This window comes from Mytilus trossulus, chromosome 14 (assembly GCF_036588685.1).
Source record: "Mytilus trossulus isolate FHL-02 chromosome 14, PNRI_Mtr1.1.1.hap1, whole genome shotgun sequence".
NCBI classification, from domain to species: Eukaryota; Metazoa; Mollusca; class Bivalvia; order Mytilida; family Mytilidae; genus Mytilus; species Mytilus trossulus.
In genome coordinates, this window is record NC_086386.1 from 57,310,047 (window position 1) to 57,328,739 (window position 18,693).

Genomic DNA, 18,693 nt, shown 5'->3' on the forward strand with positions numbered 1-18,693 from the left:
AGTTCGTACAACTAAAAACCTTCACTTTGATTAGGTTTTTAAAATCAATAACCACCCTTCTTGCAGAAGAGATGATGCATAACAGTTATTAAAGAATATGAAAATTTAATTGACATGCGTTTCGAGGCGCATCATAAAAATCATCTGTAACAAGTGACGCGGCACCGATTCTTCGATATAAATTCGTTTACAATGTAAAACCCTATAGCAACGGTGGAGAAAGCTGAACAAGATACCTAGTAGTTCCAAGTTCCGAAGAAAAAGATAAAAATGAGGGAAATTGTACATCTTCAAGCTGGTCAGTGCGGAAACCAAATAGGAGCTAAGGTCAGTTGATACTTTTCCCCCCTTTTTTTAACATTTTATTGACTTAAAATAGTTGAATAATATTTTTGAATAATTTATTGATCCTTACAACTGCATTACATCGATTTTCGAAGAGAAAAAAAAAATGTCATTCAAGAAATAATTTCAAATGAGTTGACAGGTCTCTTGGAAGCTTTAAATTCTATCTTCAATCTACGGATCCACAATTTGAGAATCACAAATTCAAAAAAGTTAACATGTTAACATGAAAATAAATACAACATTGTAAATTCCTATCTTGTCTGACTAATGAACAGATGGAACTGCACTTTTAGAAACTCGGTTAGACGGTAAGAACTAAAGAGTTTCTGTATTACGTAATTTTATTGGAAATAGTCAGACGGCTATACGCTTAAAATCAATATAAAACTGAATATCAGCATGCAAACAGAGAGGAAAGACGATCGACCAGAAGAAAAATTCGATATGAAGACAAACAAAAGTCAACACAATCCCAGTGCTAAACAGATAATAAAATACAATTTAGATTCAAAAACCCAACAACAATAAATAAAGGGGGATGGTTAACCCGGGTGCTCAGAGAATAAGTTATTAATATTGTTCAATCAAATATTACCCGGGGAAAGTGCGATGCATACAAATTGGTGCAATACATGTTATTATCCCTTACATGAATAGAAAAAGGTTCATTGTGCTCGATTATAAAAAGAAACAAACGTTTTCTAAAAGTACCCAATAAACTGTCCAAATATATTAGAACGATCAGTAAAGAACTGAACGTGCTCCTTCTGGCAACAAATACATTCAGTATGCAATTTCTCGGGGCCTATAAGGTGGCTCGGGCAACCCCCTTTTATGGCCTTATTTCCTTATTCAACTCTAATTTAAACAACTATTTTAATTGTTTACGGTCCTCTTAAATGGGCTCTCTAACAGTTCTTTATCCGCCACTGAAATTTGATTTTAGTCAATATGATATACATATGATTTAATATTTTTTACTGTTAGCATTATCAGTACTTCTGCTAAAAATTATTGTATCTACTCATTTTTTCAAGACTTCACGTGGAACAGTTAAGTGAAAACGAATCATCTGAAGGCGACTTCAAAAAGGGTGTTAAAAACAGTGTTTTAGTGAGAGGGAGGGGTGTCATTTGCTTGCTGTTTCCTTGACATATACACCAGACATAATGTGTCTCGTTGACATATAAACAACACATTATTTGTCTCGTTGACATATACACAGCACATTATGTTATTAATATTCTGGCCGTACCGCCTAAAATCCTAACTTTTGATTACTGTATATATTTTTTTATATACAATTGATAGGATAAGTGGCATGATTGACAATACGGTGTTTTCCGCAAAGACATTTCATTGAAGCCGCATCTATTGGTCACCATGCGACCTTCAACAATGAGCAAAGCCATCATCGCATACCACGCTATAAAAGACACCGATATGACAAATGTATACAACAATTCAAACAAAAAAAATTGTTTGTTTGAATTGTTGTATACATTTGAAAGAAATACGATATATATGTATGCTGCAACCAACGACTACGTGCACTGTGTAACAGGCTCCTGGCTTGGGACATGCACATACATAAAGTGGCGGGGTAATTTTAACATGTATGCAGACGCCCAAGTCTACGGTATTTTATAATTCCTTTAAATAATATATACAAACCGATTTGTTATAATAATTTAAATAGACCAAAATGCAGAACTTTGTTGTAGCAACCTTCAAATACAATAAACAGTCAATGAATTGTATATACGAAAGTTGACAAAGTCTCAAAAAGTAAAATTTAAATGAAATTCTCGCTCGACTGAATTTGATAAATAAATAATAAACTATGAAAGGTATTTAACAGTACTCTTTTTGTGCATCCATGTTGCTAGGCAGTTATAAACATTTATAAAATTAAAACGAGCATATTTCACTGCAATATAATTATTCTTTTGTCAACACTTGCATGTACTTTGCATCTCTTATATGCTTTTGTCAATACTTATAAACTTTGCATTTATTTCAAGTATTCATAAATACAAGTAAGACTTGTATGATGTAGACAACAATGAAACAATACTTCTTTTAAATTTTCATGAATAAAAGGAAGATTTGAATTATATATAATATACGTCATTGCGAAAACAAACAAGTCAATGACTAAATAACCTACAATGAAGGTATATAAACTTTATGACTAAATTTAATATAGACAATCGAATAATTGTGTATTTAAACCTAAAACTGAAATATCGTATTCAACGCAAAAGAATGTCGTAAAACTCCACTCAATTGAACTACACCTTTGACAAACGAAACTAGATTATTTTAACACGGGCAAATAAAGTTAATTGTTGAAAAACGTATTTTACACCCGCCTAAGAACTATTTGACCACTCGCCCTTCATATCTGTAATCTTGAAAACATGACACATATATATTTAGCAGACACAAGGAATAATTTGTCCACGACATATGTACCTTTCAATTACAATACTATAGTATTTCAATGTTATGGTCAATTTTAATTACAGTTTTGGGAAGTTATCTCAGATGAGCACGGTATCGACCCCACCGGAACCTACCATGGAGATTCAGATTTACAGTTAGAAAGAATCAACGTCTACTTCAATGAGGCTACAGGTAACGAAAGACCCGTTTTTTTCTTTTTTTTCAAATTAGCTCATCTTTTATTTCCGATTAGAATTTAATGGAAGTGTCATGACCAAACCCAGCACAAAACACCATGTTATTTGTTTTGAAAAAGCTGTATATACCGCAGTCTTTTCTCCTAAAGAATTATCTCCTTATGCAAACAAATCTAATAGAAGTTCCATCAATGTCATTCTTAAGTGTTTTATATATCTGGTAACATGTATAGTAATAACACTGATTATCCATATCACGTCATATAAACTTTTGAAAATTTCTGAGTCTGCGACGCTGTTTTTTCTGAACTTTGTAAAATGCCTAAAGTAACTTTCAATGTTACCAAATCGATTATGAAGATAAACCATACGGCAAATTTTTGAACCTCACATTGTTCTGAAAAACCTATTTTATGCAAACCGTTAATGTTAAAGATATTTAGTCATATTAAATATGAATTAAAATAAGAAGATGTAATATGATTGCCAATGAGCTAACTGTTCACAAGAGCCCTGATTTTACAGAAATTAATAACTGTTAGTCACCGTCAGTCGATCTTCAACAATGATTAAAACGACAAATGTAAAAGAATAATAAATTCAAACAAAAAATACAGCCTTATGTGTGTACAAATCAAAGAACGAAACTCAATCATTTTACACAGCAACATACAAACAACCACTGAATTACTAGCTCCTGGCTGGGGACAGGCACATACAGAATGTGGCGGGGTTAAACTCGTTTGGAGGTCATATCAAAAACTAACCGGAAAGGGATTACAAGTTTAGCAAATACCTTATAATAGTACAAGTAATCAAAAAATAACATCAACTCACATTGTTTATTAGGTGGAAAGTATGTGCCACGTGCTGTCTTGGTTGATTTGGAACCCGGTACTATGGATTCTGTCAGATCTGGACCATTTGGACAAATTTTTAGACCAGACAACTTCGTTTTTGGACAGAGTGGTGCAGGAAACAACTGGGCCAAGGGACATTACACCGAGGGTGCTGAACTTGTAGACTCCGTTCTCGATGTTGTCAGGAAGGAAGCTGAAAGCTGTGATTGTCTTCAGGGATTCCAACTTACACATTCACTTGGCGGCGGAACCGGAGCAGGCATGGGAACACTTCTCATCTCAAAAATCAGAGAGGAATACCCAGACAGAATCATGAACACATTCTCAGTTGTTCCATCACCCAAAGTTAGTTACTTAACATACACAATTTGCTATGCATGATTTCAATATAATTTAATATATTTTATTCTATTGTATGGTCGTAAATGAATAAAAGGAGGTTCCTTAAATTTGAATGTGCATCAATATCTTAAACGCAAAGCAGGTTTAGTTATTTCTATATTTGATTGATTTAAACCGAAAAATAGGATATTTTGAAATAACTAATCAATCATCAATTAATTTTTTTTAATTACCTTCAGACTATCTCATACGAAACTATAACCCAATTCATTTTAAAAAGTTCTTTATCGAGTTTTGTTATTTTGCTGTAAATCCTAATTCAAGATGACTGTCTCTTCGCATTTAAAAAAAAAGAATAAACAAATCAATATCTGCTTGACAAATGAAAACGATAACATCAAACTGACTTTATCATTTCAGGTATCAGACACAGTCGTTGAACCATACAATGCCACACTCTCCGTCCATCAGCTCGTAGAAAACACAGATGAAACATACTGTATCGACAACGAGGCTCTATACGATATCTGTTTCAGAACCCTGAAACTCACCACACCAACATACGGTGACCTTAACCATCTTGTCTCTGCAACTATGTCCGGTGTCACCACATGTCTCCGATTTCCAGGTCAATTAAATGCTGATCTCCGTAAATTGGCTGTAAACATGGTTCCATTCCCACGTCTCCATTTCTTCATCCCAGGCTTTGCTCCCCTAACATCACGTGGTAGCCAGCAATACAGGGCTCTCACTGTCCCAGAACTGACACAGCAAATGTTTGATGCCAAGAACATGATGGCAGCTTGCGATCCCCGTCACGGCAGATACCTCACAGTTGCTTGTATGTTCCGTGGACGTATGTCAATGAAGGAGGTTGATGAACAAATGTTGAACGTACAGAACAAGAACAGCAGCTACTTCGTTGAATGGATCCCCAACAACGTCAAGACAGCCGTCTGTGACATTCCACCACGTGGCCTTAAGATGTCCGCAACATTTATTGGAAACAGCACAGCCATCCAAGAACTCTTCAAGAGAATCTCAGAACAATTCACCGCTATGTTCAGGCGTAAGGCTTTCTTGCATTGGTACACTGGTGAGGGTATGGACGAGATGGAATTCACAGAAGCCGAATCCAACATGAACGATTTGGTCTCAGAATACCAACAATACCAGGATGCAACAGCAGAAGAGGAAGGAGAATTTGACGAGGAAGAAGAAGAAGACCAACAACAGGCATAATAAGATTGTGGACAAGTTTTATTTCTTCTGAAAATTGATATAAGATACCGAATATTTTTACATCTACATGTAATTAAATATTTCATTGAATATCTTATTAAAATCTGATTGAAAAACGTTTAGCTCATTGTATGCTTTGTGAATTATCAGTTGTTTTTTTTTATTTTCTGTTAGTTATTTTTTTTGAATAGTTCTTTAATGCCAAGATTATTGAAAAAAGTTTTTTTTTCTTTTTTTCGCTTTTGTAATGAGTGCGAATGATTCAACTCTCGACCAAAGTCACAATTTGTAAAAGTAAACTATTATAGGTCAAATGATGTTCGGTCTTGAACACGGAGCCTTGACTTACACCGAACAGCAAGTTATATTGCAAAATCATTCTAACGGGAAAACAAATGGTCTAATCTATATACAAACAAAAAAAAAGAAAAAGGAAATACAATGTACAACAAACAAGAATGCAAAGGGTTTATACGTTTTAATAGATACCAACCTTCACCCTTATCTGGAACAATATTAATTATAGTGTAATATAACAACATAGATAGACACATGCATGACTCGGTACGTTTATGTGATACCTATATGTATTTCAGCTCCCTAATACTATTACAGCACTAGGGCTCCCTCAGTTTATGTGATATTTACGTGTGTTTTTTGTTCACCACTTATATTACAGTACCAGTTATTCAGCATGCGTAATGTCAGATTCAGCTGGATTCATCGCTAAAAAAAATATATTTTATGTTTAACACGATTTATATAAAACTTTAGTATGAAATTGTTTCATTTTTTTGGATCGCCCTGCTCGCCACAATAGTATCTGTTCAGTGCTATGGAAGCTGGTTATTAATGACGATAACGTCACGCACGCTGTTCCTACAACACCTATGATTTAAAACAGAATCTTCGAAATTTCCTCCGCAAAACAAAATAAAATGTTAACAAACACTAACCACTATAAACATGATAAAAACTAAATCAGTATATGTTTTACTTTATGTTCTTATAGCTTTTGGTAATATGCTTAGTAATATCTATTGTATTTGAGGACTAAAACAACAAAACTATATGAAAAAAACGAATGTCCAACGTTACATTTTTGAACAACTGTTTTATCTCTTATGTATAGTCAGTGATCCTATTTCTTATTCTCTGATCTTCCCGAAACTTGGCAGAAGCAACGAAGTGTGTCAGTTCTTGGTTAAAGTAAAGCTGTTATTTTGTCGAATTTCGTTTGACTCGGTGGCTGCATATTAAGCTGGAATAAGAAAAATGTCCAATGACGTTTTTCGTTGACTTAACGGCTAAAAGTTGTTTTATAAGTAGACATAGCTAAAAATGTCTTAAAAAAATATGAGATAATTATAACATCTACCGAAAGAACAAACATTTGCCTCATTTTTCATGAGTTCAAAAATTGTAGATTCTATAAAATCATCTCTACACAGTCGTTTTTCAAGCGGTAGCCATTTTGTCCAAGTTGATATTTCATTTGTTTAATTAATGCGGGTTTTTTTTACCTGATATTTCAATAAGTAATTTATAATTTACCAAAACAAAAGTTAGATACACGAAAAGAACATAAAGTCTAGATTCTTTTTTTATTAACTGCATGTTTGGGTCTTACAGGAATAAAATGCTACGAAACATAACAAAACGTTAGCCATTTTGTCCAAACGTCGAAAAATCCAAACAAACGGGGTTTTTTTTCGACGTTATACATGTATATATTCCTGATACTTAAAACACGAATCGCGTGGTGAAATTTAATAAAAATGCTGGTTGTCGAAAAAAAACACGGTGTATGTTGTGCATGAAACGGAGGTAACTGAAAGACTTATCGGAAACAGCGACAAAAAAACAGTTTCATTGAATTAATGCAACCTCGTTTTATACGGACGATTCAGGCGAAGATTAGTACATTTTAAAAGCAAGCAACTTCAAATGACTGGGAAAATAATTTTCAAAATCGGGTTATAATAATTTTATTTAATGGTTGTATTTCGACAAATTATGTGTCAAGCAAATTTTTTAATACCATTCAATTCAAATTTATCAAGGTTAAATATGTTTTATGTACTTGCAGAGTGTCGGATATATTTGTATTAGGGTTGAATCAAGATATGAAAAATTTACAATGACAGATGATATGCACCCTGCAATTTTGGCAGCCTGCGATTAAAGTTTTGTTATAATTCATTTATTGAAAACCGTATACTTCTGTCCAATTTCCCCTTCCTTCAAGTTCATTACTTACGACAATACAACATTTTAAGGTGAATTAAGGGTAAAAACTATTTAATCGATTTCCACAACTTGAGATAAATAAAGTCATGGTAAATAGACATAAAAAATTAATAGAGACAGATTTAGAATCAACCAACTATATAAAAAAAAAAGCAAACGAAACTTGCAAATTGAATTAATGTACGTCAAAAGTTTCAGAAATTCTCTTTGACGTCGTGGTGGTGTAACGCCGTGTTGTAGGAACATCATGCGCAACGTTGAGAGCAGATGACGGTATTTAAAGACAATGCAAGATATCCGTCGATGTGAAAGGAACAGAATACAAAAAAAATAACCGCACATAAATCATTTTGAGGTTAAATATTATTTTATTGTCAGACTGGAAAGATCAAATTCGATCTGAATCTGTGTTCGCATATTCCGAAATATACCAACGGTACATTCTAACCGTCATAGATTGAAAACAAACAGACCAATAGTATTACACAAGACACAACATAGAAAGCTAACGACTAAGCAACACAAACTCCACCAAAACTTGACTTTGGTTGACCTAAGGTCAATCTCCAAAATCTTTTCTTTAATTCCTTAATTACGCGAAGATTTTACTCAAATTATCTGATAAGTTCACACGATTTCCTATAGTTTTCCGTTTTCTTGTTTCGTTTATACATATTTTCCAAATTGTCCCTTGACTTATTTCACTTGGCAGCTTTAATCTACTTAAAAGTTTTCAGATGACATGCTTAAATTGCTATGAAGTTGTTATTCGGAACATTTTATTTCTTAGACCATGGAAGTTGGAACCACAGCAGTATTTATATTAAATTGAAACTTCCATGCTTTGATTAAATTAAAAGATTGATGTCGATAATTAATTAGGCTAATGGCATCAGAACTGACATTGATCATTTAATGTAATTAGATTTTATCTTATCACAAATCCTCCGATTGTGAAGTTTATACTTCTATAAAAACATGATTGAATATACCAATTACTACAAACTTGTCCTTGACTGTAAACTTCAAGTTTGGTATCCGTCACTCTTATTAAATGGACGTACAGTGCTTTTCAATAAAGGTACCAATTCGCACCTTGGTCTTTTGGTAGCATGTTCGCCTCTATTGCGCATAGCCGTGGGTCGAACCAAAGACTTTATAAAGGCGTTTACTGCTTCTCTGCTAACCAAACGACATTAAGGAGTATAAGAGCCAAGACTGGTCGACTCGGATTTAGAATGATGTGTCAGCCCTAGGGTGGATGTCGTCTGGTAAATTGTAACCCTGGTAAATAACACCTTTAAAGCTGTCTAGTACAAAGCAGAGTTATATTGATATTCATTTCGCATTACTATAACATAATCTCGTCCTAAATACGAATTTCAAAACTTGTCGCTGGACGTTATTTATAAGAGCCATTCATCATCTTGCAAATGCAGTAAATATGAGGTTTTGAATGGGATTAACAGAATAGAAAATAATGACCACATAATAAAGAATAGAGAATAATAGGCTATTAAAATTAAAAAAAGAATAGAACACAATGAGACCCCTCATGGGGGGTCCTAGTAATCACATAATCACCATTTTTTTGTTAATATAATCACATAATCATTAAATATTTGCTTATCTTTAGTAATCAAATAATCATAAACTTAAAATACAGTCCTAGGTAATCAAATAATCATGAAATATTTGGCTTAATAATCAAATAATCATTAAAAAAACGGCCAAGTAATCACATAATCAAAAACCCCATGAGGGCCCTCACAATGGCCTGACAAATAAAAGATTACAGAAATGAAGATCTTCCAGCATGACCATCGACTTTAATTAAACTAGAAAAAAGGCCTTTACAAGGATACGTCATTTGACTTTTTTAAGGGGCATTAGCTGTAAAGTTGATGTTCACCGATTTGAATCAACTTTTTAATATTTGATTTGCAACACTATAAAACGTATATTCAAATTAAAAAAAAAGTCTGAAATAAACAATTATCAATGCATGGGCTCGATAATATGTATCATGCCTTCGTGTGTATTTTAGACTGGACGTCATCTATTCAATCGTCGATGCGACCTCTGAAGATTACCGACGGTTACATAACCCGATATAATTTTAACATAAATAAAGATATATTTAGATACCGAACCCTTGCAATTAGTTTTTTCAAAGTCCTTTTGATTTCATATTAAAGGTTAACTAGAGACTCTAAAGAGCCTGTGTCGCTCGATCACCTTGGTCTATGTGAATATTAAACAATGGACACAGATGGATTCATGACAAAATTGTGTTTTGGTGATGGTGATGTGTTTTGGTGATGGCGATGTTATTGTAGATCTTACTTTATTAGGGCCCCGCCGACTAAGGCGGGTCGCCCTATAGTGATCAGTCTGTCCGTCCGTCCGTCCGTCCGTCCGTCTGTCCGTCCGTCCGTCTGTCCGTCCGTAACACTTTCGTGTCCGCTCCATATCTAGAGAACCATTATGATTTCATACTTAATACTTAACATGATTATCAACCAACACCAGAGGGTGTGTCATGTTGTATGTACAACTTTCTAGGTCAAAGGTCAAGGTCAAAAAATTTGGTTTTAGTTGACAACCCCCTGTCCTGTGGTGAAGATCGTGTCCGCTCCATATCTAGATAACCGTTATGATTTCAAAGTTTATACTTGACATCCATTTCAACAACCACCAGAGGGCGTGTCATGATGTATGTACAACTTCCTAGGTCAAAGGTCAAGGTCAAAAACTTTGGTTTAGAGTTGACAACCCCATGTCCTGTGGGATTGTGTCCGCTCCAAATCTAGATAACGGTTATGATTTCAAAGTTTATACTTGACATCCATTTTAACAACCACCAGAGGGCGTGTCATGATGTATGTTCAACTTCCTAGGTCAAAGGTCAAGGTCAAAAACTTTGGTTTAGAGTTGACAACCCCGTGTCCTGTGGGATTGTGTCCGCTCCAAATCTAGATAACCGTTATGATTTCAAAGTTTATACTTGACATCCATTTCAACCACCACCAGAGGGCGTGTCATGATGTATGTACAACTTCCTAGGTCAAAGGTCAACGTCAAAAAAACTTTGGTTTCAGTTGACAATCCTGTGTCCTGTGGTGAAGATTGTGTCCGCTCTATATCTTGAGAACCATTATGATTTCAAATATTATACTTGACATCCATTTTAACCAACACCAGAGGGTGTGTCATGATGTATGTACCACTTCCTAGGTCAAAGGTCTGTCTGTCTGTCTGTTGATCTGTCCATCGCTAACAAATTTGATCCACACTATATTTTGAGAGGACAGCTGTTATTATTTCATACTTTATACCTGACAAACATTTTCAACTTAACATATATATAAAGCAACACCAGAGAATGTGTCATAATGTATGCATCCTAGGTCTAAAGTTCTAAGGTCAGTCTGTCAGTCTGTCCATCCGTTTGTTGTTCTTAACAAATTGTGTCCGCTCTACCTCTCGAGAACCGTTAATATTTCATACTTTATACTTGGTGGGTCATAATATATTGAAGGCATAATTCTAAAAATATGTGACAAATATCAATTGGGCAGCACCTTTAAACATATTGTTCAAACATCAATCCATACATCCAGAAGTCACCTTAGAGTAGTCAACAATTAGTTCACATCATGCAGTCATATCACTATTATACTATGAAAGTAAGATGAGAATATTTATCAGTTTTAACTTAAAATCTTAGATTGAAATCACACATGAGACTCCTTAGAGTAGTCAACAATTAGTTCACATCATGCAGTCATATCACTATTATACTATGAAATAGTACTATCACTATTACCCCACGTTATTGACAGCGGGGCCCACAGAGATGGCTTCCATCTCAATGATATCTAGTTCTTGCTGCTTACAATTATCTCTATCTATAACAGTAGTTTCTGTGGAAAATATTAGTGAAAATCTACAAATTTTATGAAAATTGTCACAAGTTAAAAATGACTATGAAGGGCAATAACTCCTTAGGGGTCAATTGACTATTTTGGTAATGTTGGCAATGATGCTTGTGGCCGAGTTTTTTTATTTTGGCCCAGTAGTTTCAGAGGAGAAGATTTTTCTAAAAGTTTACAAAGATTTACGAAAAATGGTTAAAAAATTGACTATAAAGGGTAATAACTACTAAAGGGGTCATCTGACCATTTTGGTCATGTTGACTTATTTGTAGATCTTACTTTGCAGAACATTATTGCTGTTTACAGTTTATCTCTATCTATAATAATATTCAAGATAATAACCAAAAACAGCAAAATTTCCTCAAAATTACCAATTCAGGGCCAGCAACCTAACAACATAATGTCCGATTCATCTGAAAATTTTAGGGCAGATAGATCTTGACCTGATATTTTAATTTGACCATGTCAGATTTGCTCTAAATGCTTTGGTTTATGAGTTATAAGCCAAAAACTGCATTTTACCCCTTATGTTCTACTTTTAGCCGTGGCGGCCATCTTGGTTGGTTGGCCGGGTCATCGGACGCAATTTTTAAACTAGATACCCCAATGATGATTATGGGTAAGTTTGGTTAAATTTGGCCCAGTAGTTTCAGAGGAGAAGATTTTTGTAAAAGTTAACGCAGGACGACGAAGGACGCCAGGTGATGTGAAAAGCTTACTTGGCCCTTCGGGCCAGGTGAGCTAAAAATGTATACCGACTTGTTACATTTAATGTTGGCCAAAGAACCATGCAAATGATGTCAGCAGTCAGGCAAACATGTACACCTCATAATTATTCCTTACACCCATGTTATGCCTTATCTGAGCAATTAATCTGAAAAAATAAAACTTAAGTGTTGACCAACTATAAATCAAAATGAGGACGACGTTTTGTGAACCCATCAGGCTCTTAAAGTTTCTTAAAGTAAATCAATGAACCATATGAGGTCAAGGTGAAACGAAACATACCCCTTTATTGGCATGTATATATCTTACAAAATCTTATGATATATCAACGAATATATATACCAAACACAGATGTACCATTACTTAGTCTTTATAATCGAAAAAGGTCAAGTCATGGTAGTACTAATTTACTGTTGACACAGAATATCAATGTCTCACTTTTCGACAGAAGTAAAATGGACAGCAACATTGATCATTTATTCAAAGTCGCTGGCTCATGACCTAGATAGCAGAACCTCAAAATAGTTGTCACGGAACACTGACATGTACTACATGTAATAGTAAAGCAATTTTATACAAAATATGATCGATACATCACAAGTAGAGTCTATCAAATTGACACAAACCAAAAACCGAACCTTGAACATTTCTATATAATGCAGTCGCTGGACAATGAGGCCAGTAACAACTGAAATATACAAGATGGCAACTACAGACCATAAGGCAGTTGTATCTTTTTGACAGGATGTGGATACCGAACATTAATCTTTACATAAGAAGTTTACGTCACCGTCAACAGATTCACATCTCCACCAGAGACCAATAGACATAGAAGTTAGCCATGCGACCTTCAAAATTGAGCAAAACGTATACCATTATACCGGTATATTTATGTCTTGCCTTCTGCTACATTTGTTTTAGACGAGAGATCTTTAGGTAAATGTAAAAATAAAATCTCATACTTGGGAGTTCATTATAACATCACGTATAAGTAAGCAAACAGAACCATTTTTTTGCCAAGCCGGCTTAACACAAATATACTGAACTTTCACTTTTGCATGGTGTTTAACTTAAAAGAAACTAACCATTGAAAAATAACTTCAAGAACTGAACCGAGGAGCACCAAACTAACAGCAATGTATAATGATAGTATGTTAATGTACTTGCTTTGGGTAAAATTTCCGTTACTGCGAGAGATTTTTTTATCGGTGATTGTCTTTTGTATTTGTGATATTTGTGCATGTAACCTTCAGTTTCAATCCCTGTACAGCCGAATATCAAATATTGCTAATCTGTTGTTTTGTGAGACCTTTGATTGTTAATTTGTTGTTCTGTTAGACTTTTGATGCGTGTTTTGGTACATCGGATTGAGCTAAAATAAAATCAGTGATTGTCTAAGTTTCTGGCTGTTATATTCGTTTTTCGTTACAATTAAATAAGGCCCTTGTTCTATTTAATGTCGGGGACTATTATGGTTGACTTTACAGTTTGATTTTTGCTCATTGTGGAAGGCCGTGTGGCTACCTTTACATAGAAGATAATTGCTTAAATCCATGTCATGTTAACGGAAACGTGTTGCCAAAACAGTTCTAATGTGTGAAAACCGAATACCTCAAAAGTATCTGAACCTGGAAATTCTATGTGTGAAAACCGAAAACCTCAAAAGTATCTGAACCTGGAAATTCTATGTGTGAAAACCGAAAACTTCAAAAGTATCTGAACCAGGAAATTCTATGTGTGAAAACCGTAAATCTCAAAAGTATCTGAACCTGGAAATTCTATGTGTGAAAACCGAAAACCTCAAATGTATCTGAACCTGGAAATTCTATGTGTGAAAACCGAAAACCTCAAATGTATCTGAACCAGGAAATTTTATGTGTGAAAACCGAAAACCTCTAAAGTATCTGAACCATCAAATTCTATGTGTGAAAACCGAAAACCTCTAAAGTATCTGAACCAGGAAATTTTATGTGTGAAAACCGAAAACCCCAAAAGTATCTGAACCATCAAATTCTATGTGTGAAAACCAAAAACTTCAAAAATATCTGAACCTTGAAATTCTTTCATTTTAATTTATGACAAAGTAATAATAATATCTTCATTGTTCAATAATTTAATATCATGATGGTGTAATATTTCAATAGATAACTGGACAGTTGTTTGTTTGTATCCAGTATATCTGTAAATTATTCTTCAAGTTTCACTTTTAAAATTAGTCTTTTTTAAAGTTCATTGAGCTTTAAGAAATGTTTAAGCTTCCTCTTCTCCTTCTTCCTCTTCGAATTCTCCTTCCTCTTCGGCTGTTGCATCCTGGTATTGTTGATATTCTGAGACCAAATCGTTCATGTTGGATTCGGCTTCTGTGAATTCCATCTCGTCCATACCTTCACCAGTGTACCAATGCAAGAAAGCTTTACGTCTGAACATAGCGGTGAATTGTTCTGAGATTCTCTTGAAGAGTTCTTGGATGGCAGTGCTGTTTCCAATAAATGTTGCAGACATCTTAAGACCACGTGGTGGAATGTCACAGACGGCTGTCTTGACGTTGTTTGGGATCCATTCAACGAAGTAGCTGCTGTTCTTGTTCTGTACGTTCAACATTTGTTCATCAACCTCCTTCATTGACATACGTCCTCTGAACATACAAGCTACTGTGAGGTATCTTCCGTGACGGGGATCGCAAGCTGCCATCATGTTCTTGGCATCAAACATCTGTTGGGTAAGTTCTGGTACAGTTAAAGCTCTGTACTGTTGGCTACCACGTGATGTCAGGGGTGCGAATCCTGGCATGAAGAAATGGAGACGTGGGAATGGTACCATGTTGACGGCCAATTTACGGAGATCGGCATTCAACTGACCTGGGAATCGGAGACATGTGGTGACACCTGACATTGTTGCGGAGACGAGATGGTTAAGATCACCGTATGTTGGTGTTGTAAGTTTGAGGGTTCTGAAGCAGATATCGTAAAGAGCCTCGTTGTCGATACAGTATGTTTCGTCTGTGTTTTCTACCAATTGATGTACAGAGAGTGTGGCATTGTATGGTTCAACGACTGTGTCTGATACCTGAAACAGATAAAGTATAAATAGAGTTCGTTCAAGCAAAACATATTCGTCAAACAATACAGATAAAGGAAGATTAACCAAAACCAATAATTTAAGTTGACCTTATATATAAATATCAATGGAAAATATATCTATATCCTAGTGCAATATTTATTGTTAACTATTTGAAAATGCATTTTGATTTAGTTTCTCAAAGCTTACAATTTTCAAAAAAAACCATTGAAAAATAGATGCACCCTCCTATGTTCCACTATTGTCTGTGTTCCAAATGATTTTTTTTAATATTCTTTTGAGAATATGGATATCTCAAAGCCAAAATCCCAGTAAAATTTGTTTTAAATTCTTCTTTATGATTATCGAAGTTATCTCTTGAACTTGAAGCCATACTTACTTTTGGTGATGGTACAACTGAAAATGTGTTCATGATTCTGTCTGGGTATTCTTCACGGATTTTGGAGATAAGGAGTGTTCCCATTCCTGATCCGGTTCCACCTCCAAGTGAGTGTGTAAGTTGGAATCCCTGAAGACAATCACAGCTTTCAGCCTCTTTCCTGACAACATCGAGAACGGAGTCTACAAGTTCAGCACCCTCGGTGTAATGTCCCTTAGCCCAGTTGTTTCCTGCACCACTCTGTCCGAAAACAAAGTTGTCTGGTCTGAAGATTTGACCGAATGGTCCAGATCGGACAGAGTCCATGGTTCCGGGCTCCAAATCAACCAAGACAGCACGTGGCACATATTTTCCACCTGTAAATAAAGGACAGAGATCAATTGATGTTAATAGTTCAAGGTTTTATAATTGCATGCATGGTTTAACTTTATCTCTTTTTTTCTATTTTTGTCCTGTTTGGCGTAAACTGAAAGCTTTATTTTTGTATCATGCATCTTTTGTTCAATTTTATCACCAATTAAATAATTGAAGATAAATAAACTCTAAGTAAAGAAAATAGTTTTAAAAGTTTTTTACGCAGAGGGTCGGTCAATGAGCTTGTATTGCTAACGAAGGTTTTTTTTAAATTTCTTTTCCTTTTTTCACTTTTTCACGTAAGAGTTTTTACTTATAATTTCTTATTTGGTTTCATACCTGTAGCTTCATTGTAGTAGACGTTGATTCTTTCTAATTGTAAGTCAGAATCTCCATGGTATGTTCCGGTGGGGTCAATACCGTGCTCGTCTGAGATGACTTCCCAGAACTACAATAAACAAGAGTAAACAATTGAATTAAGTACAGATAAATATTTCCTTTTTGCGTCAATGTAATTATAACCAATACAAAAGATCGGAGTTGCACTAGACAAAATTTAAATTACTAAAATATTTGTTGTAGGTTATTACATTGAACAACACATTGAACTTTAATGTTTTTCCATGTTGGGTTGCTCTCTCGTTGCCATGGGTATATTAATGTTCACTGCAGGGAGATAACTCTGTAAAAATCACCTGAACGTTTTAATTACGTTCTATTATTAAGGGAATATAAAGCTTCTCAATGATCAAAATTAGTGTGTCAAATTGCTATATATTGTAATGTAGTTCGTTGGAGTTTTATATATTATCAAAATTTGATGATAATTGAACGAGCAAAATTAATTTTAGTAAAGGTGTTTGGTAACTCCCTAAGGACCTTTCGTAGACATCAAACCACTTTGAATTTTGAAGTAATTAAGATTACATAATACTAATACACATAATAAGTTATTTATTTTAAAAGTGTCAAGTATTGATTACCAGTTGAACAAAATACAATTAACGTATGCAATATTTAAAATACTTAACAACCAGCCAAACAAATTGACGTACATGTATAAGACACTTAAAATAAATAGCAAATTTATAAACAAATTTACTTTTAAACCATTTGAAAATCGCTTCAATATACTACTTAGAAAAACTGGCTAAAAAAACACAAAAAATCAATAGGGGAATAGATAGAAATAATTCACCAAAGTTTTATGATAACTGCTGAATGCGTTTTTAAGTCATTGTCCCTAACTCGAAAATCCCCCCTTTTTAATGAACGAAACTCCACTACAGGGATACGTAACAGCTTAAATTTATATAAATAGAAAGGAAGCTTACTTCGATCGATATAAACTATTCCTCAAATTTCACGAGACCTGCTAAAAGCATTTTTGAGTTTTTGTCCGAAAACTGAAAAAGCCACCCTTTTTAATGGACAAAACCCTATAATTCAGAAACGTAAAATCTAAATTTATAAAAACGAAAGGGAGCTCACGTCAATAGATATAAGCAATTCAAAGTTTTGTGCAAATTGGTTAAAAGGGTTTTTGAGTTAATGACAGTCCAGACATGTTGACCTATATTGTAGAAAATTATCATATATTTTTTTTCATTAAAAAATGTGCTTTTGGCAAATTTAAATCCTAAAACCGATTATCATTAGACATTATTTCATACCTCAAATCAACATTTTCTCTTCTTAAACGTTTTAGATTCTAAAGACTTAAAATTGTGTTATTCATATACAATTGAATACACAGTTCTGTTAAAAATCGATAGTGTAGTCAAGACCGCCATTTTTAACCACCTTTCAACTTACAAATTCATGACTCAGAATTGAGATAATCGATTTTCATTATTTTGATAGAAATCTAAATATTGCATGCTATTTCCCTGTAAAATAAGACTCACCTTGGCACCAATTTGGTTTCCGCATTGTCCGGCTTGTAAATGTACAATTTCCCTCATTTTGATTTCTTTAATAAATTTCACGTCTACTACACAGGGTGGTTGCGATGTTGATTGAAACTAAGAGTAGTTAACCTATTTGTATAGGCGAGGGGTTCCGGGTAAGTATACTAGCAACGGTCAGACGATCGTTTTTATTGGTTGATTTCACTTTAAGTAAGCTGTTTTCCGTTGCCGAAGGAGATATCTAACAAACAGGTTCAAACTTATAAAATTATAACAACTGTTGTTAACGGCTCAACAATCACGTTCTAATTATTATATTAAGAAAAGAACATTTCTGCTCGGGGTTAAACACTCATTATATAAGTTCTATTGATATATATTGATATATGAATAGGTCACAAATTATTTATTTATTTATTTCCATAACTTAGTAATTATGATTAAATATATAATTTGTCGATTGTACAAATATTTGCTATTTGGAATTATATTTATATGTTTTATTTTTTGTGTATTTCAAACTTCTGTCTGTTTTGTCATGATCTTATATTTTTGTAATATATATTTAGTATATATTGATTATACATGTACCTATATGTTGTAAAACATTTGGTTAATAAA

At 34.1% G+C, this 18,693-nt stretch overlaps 2 protein-coding genes across 2 annotated transcripts; one reads left to right on the top strand and one right to left on the bottom strand.

Annotated features, from left to right (window-relative positions):
• Positions 1–149: 149 nt before the first annotated feature.
• On the top strand, positions 150–5,559 carry LOC134696346 (tubulin beta-4B chain-like). Its single transcript, XM_063558074.1, has 4 exons — positions 150–327; positions 2,880–2,988; positions 3,843–4,198; positions 4,616–5,559. Exons 1-4 carry the CDS (start codon positions 271–273, stop codon positions 5,435–5,437), a joined length of 1,344 nt encoding a protein of 447 aa, XP_063414144.1. The 5' UTR covers positions 150–270; the 3' UTR covers positions 5,438–5,559.
• Positions 5,560–14,448: 8,889 nt separating this feature from the next.
• Positions 14,449–18,285, bottom strand: LOC134697440 (tubulin beta-4B chain-like). Its single transcript, XM_063559718.1, has 4 exons — positions 18,070–18,285; positions 16,502–16,610; positions 15,809–16,164; positions 14,449–15,417 (listed from the first exon to the last, which is right to left on the bottom strand). The coding sequence occupies exons 1-4, from the start codon at positions 18,124–18,126 to the stop codon at positions 14,602–14,604; spliced, it is 1,338 nt and encodes a 445-aa protein (XP_063415788.1). The 5' UTR covers positions 18,127–18,285; the 3' UTR covers positions 14,449–14,601.
• Between the last annotated feature and the right edge of the window lie 408 nt (positions 18,286–18,693).

What these genes read in the sequence shown, in the direction of transcription:
- LOC134697440 (XM_063559718.1), bottom strand. Translation starts at nt 18,126, where the DNA reads ATGAGGGAAATTGTACATTTACAAGCCGGACAATGCGGAAACCAAATT. An exon ending in GAAACCAAATTGGTGCCAAG is followed by an intron (nt 16,611 to 18,069) that starts GTGAGTCTTATT and finishes TGTTTATTGTAG; the next exon opens with TTCTGGGAAGTCATCTCAGA. An exon ending in CAGTTGTACCATCACCAAAA is followed by an intron (nt 15,418 to 15,808) that starts GTAAGTATGGCT and finishes TATCTGTTTCAG; the next exon opens with GTATCAGACACAGTCGTTGA.
- LOC134696346 (XM_063558074.1), top strand. Translation starts at nt 271, where the DNA reads ATGAGGGAAATTGTACATCTTCAAGCTGGTCAGTGCGGAAACCAAATA. An exon ending in GAAACCAAATAGGAGCTAAG is followed by an intron (nt 328 to 2,879) that starts GTCAGTTGATAC and finishes TTTTAATTACAG; the next exon opens with TTTTGGGAAGTTATCTCAGA. An exon ending in CAGTTGTTCCATCACCCAAA is followed by an intron (nt 4,199 to 4,615) that starts GTTAGTTACTTA and finishes TTATCATTTCAG; the next exon opens with GTATCAGACACAGTCGTTGA.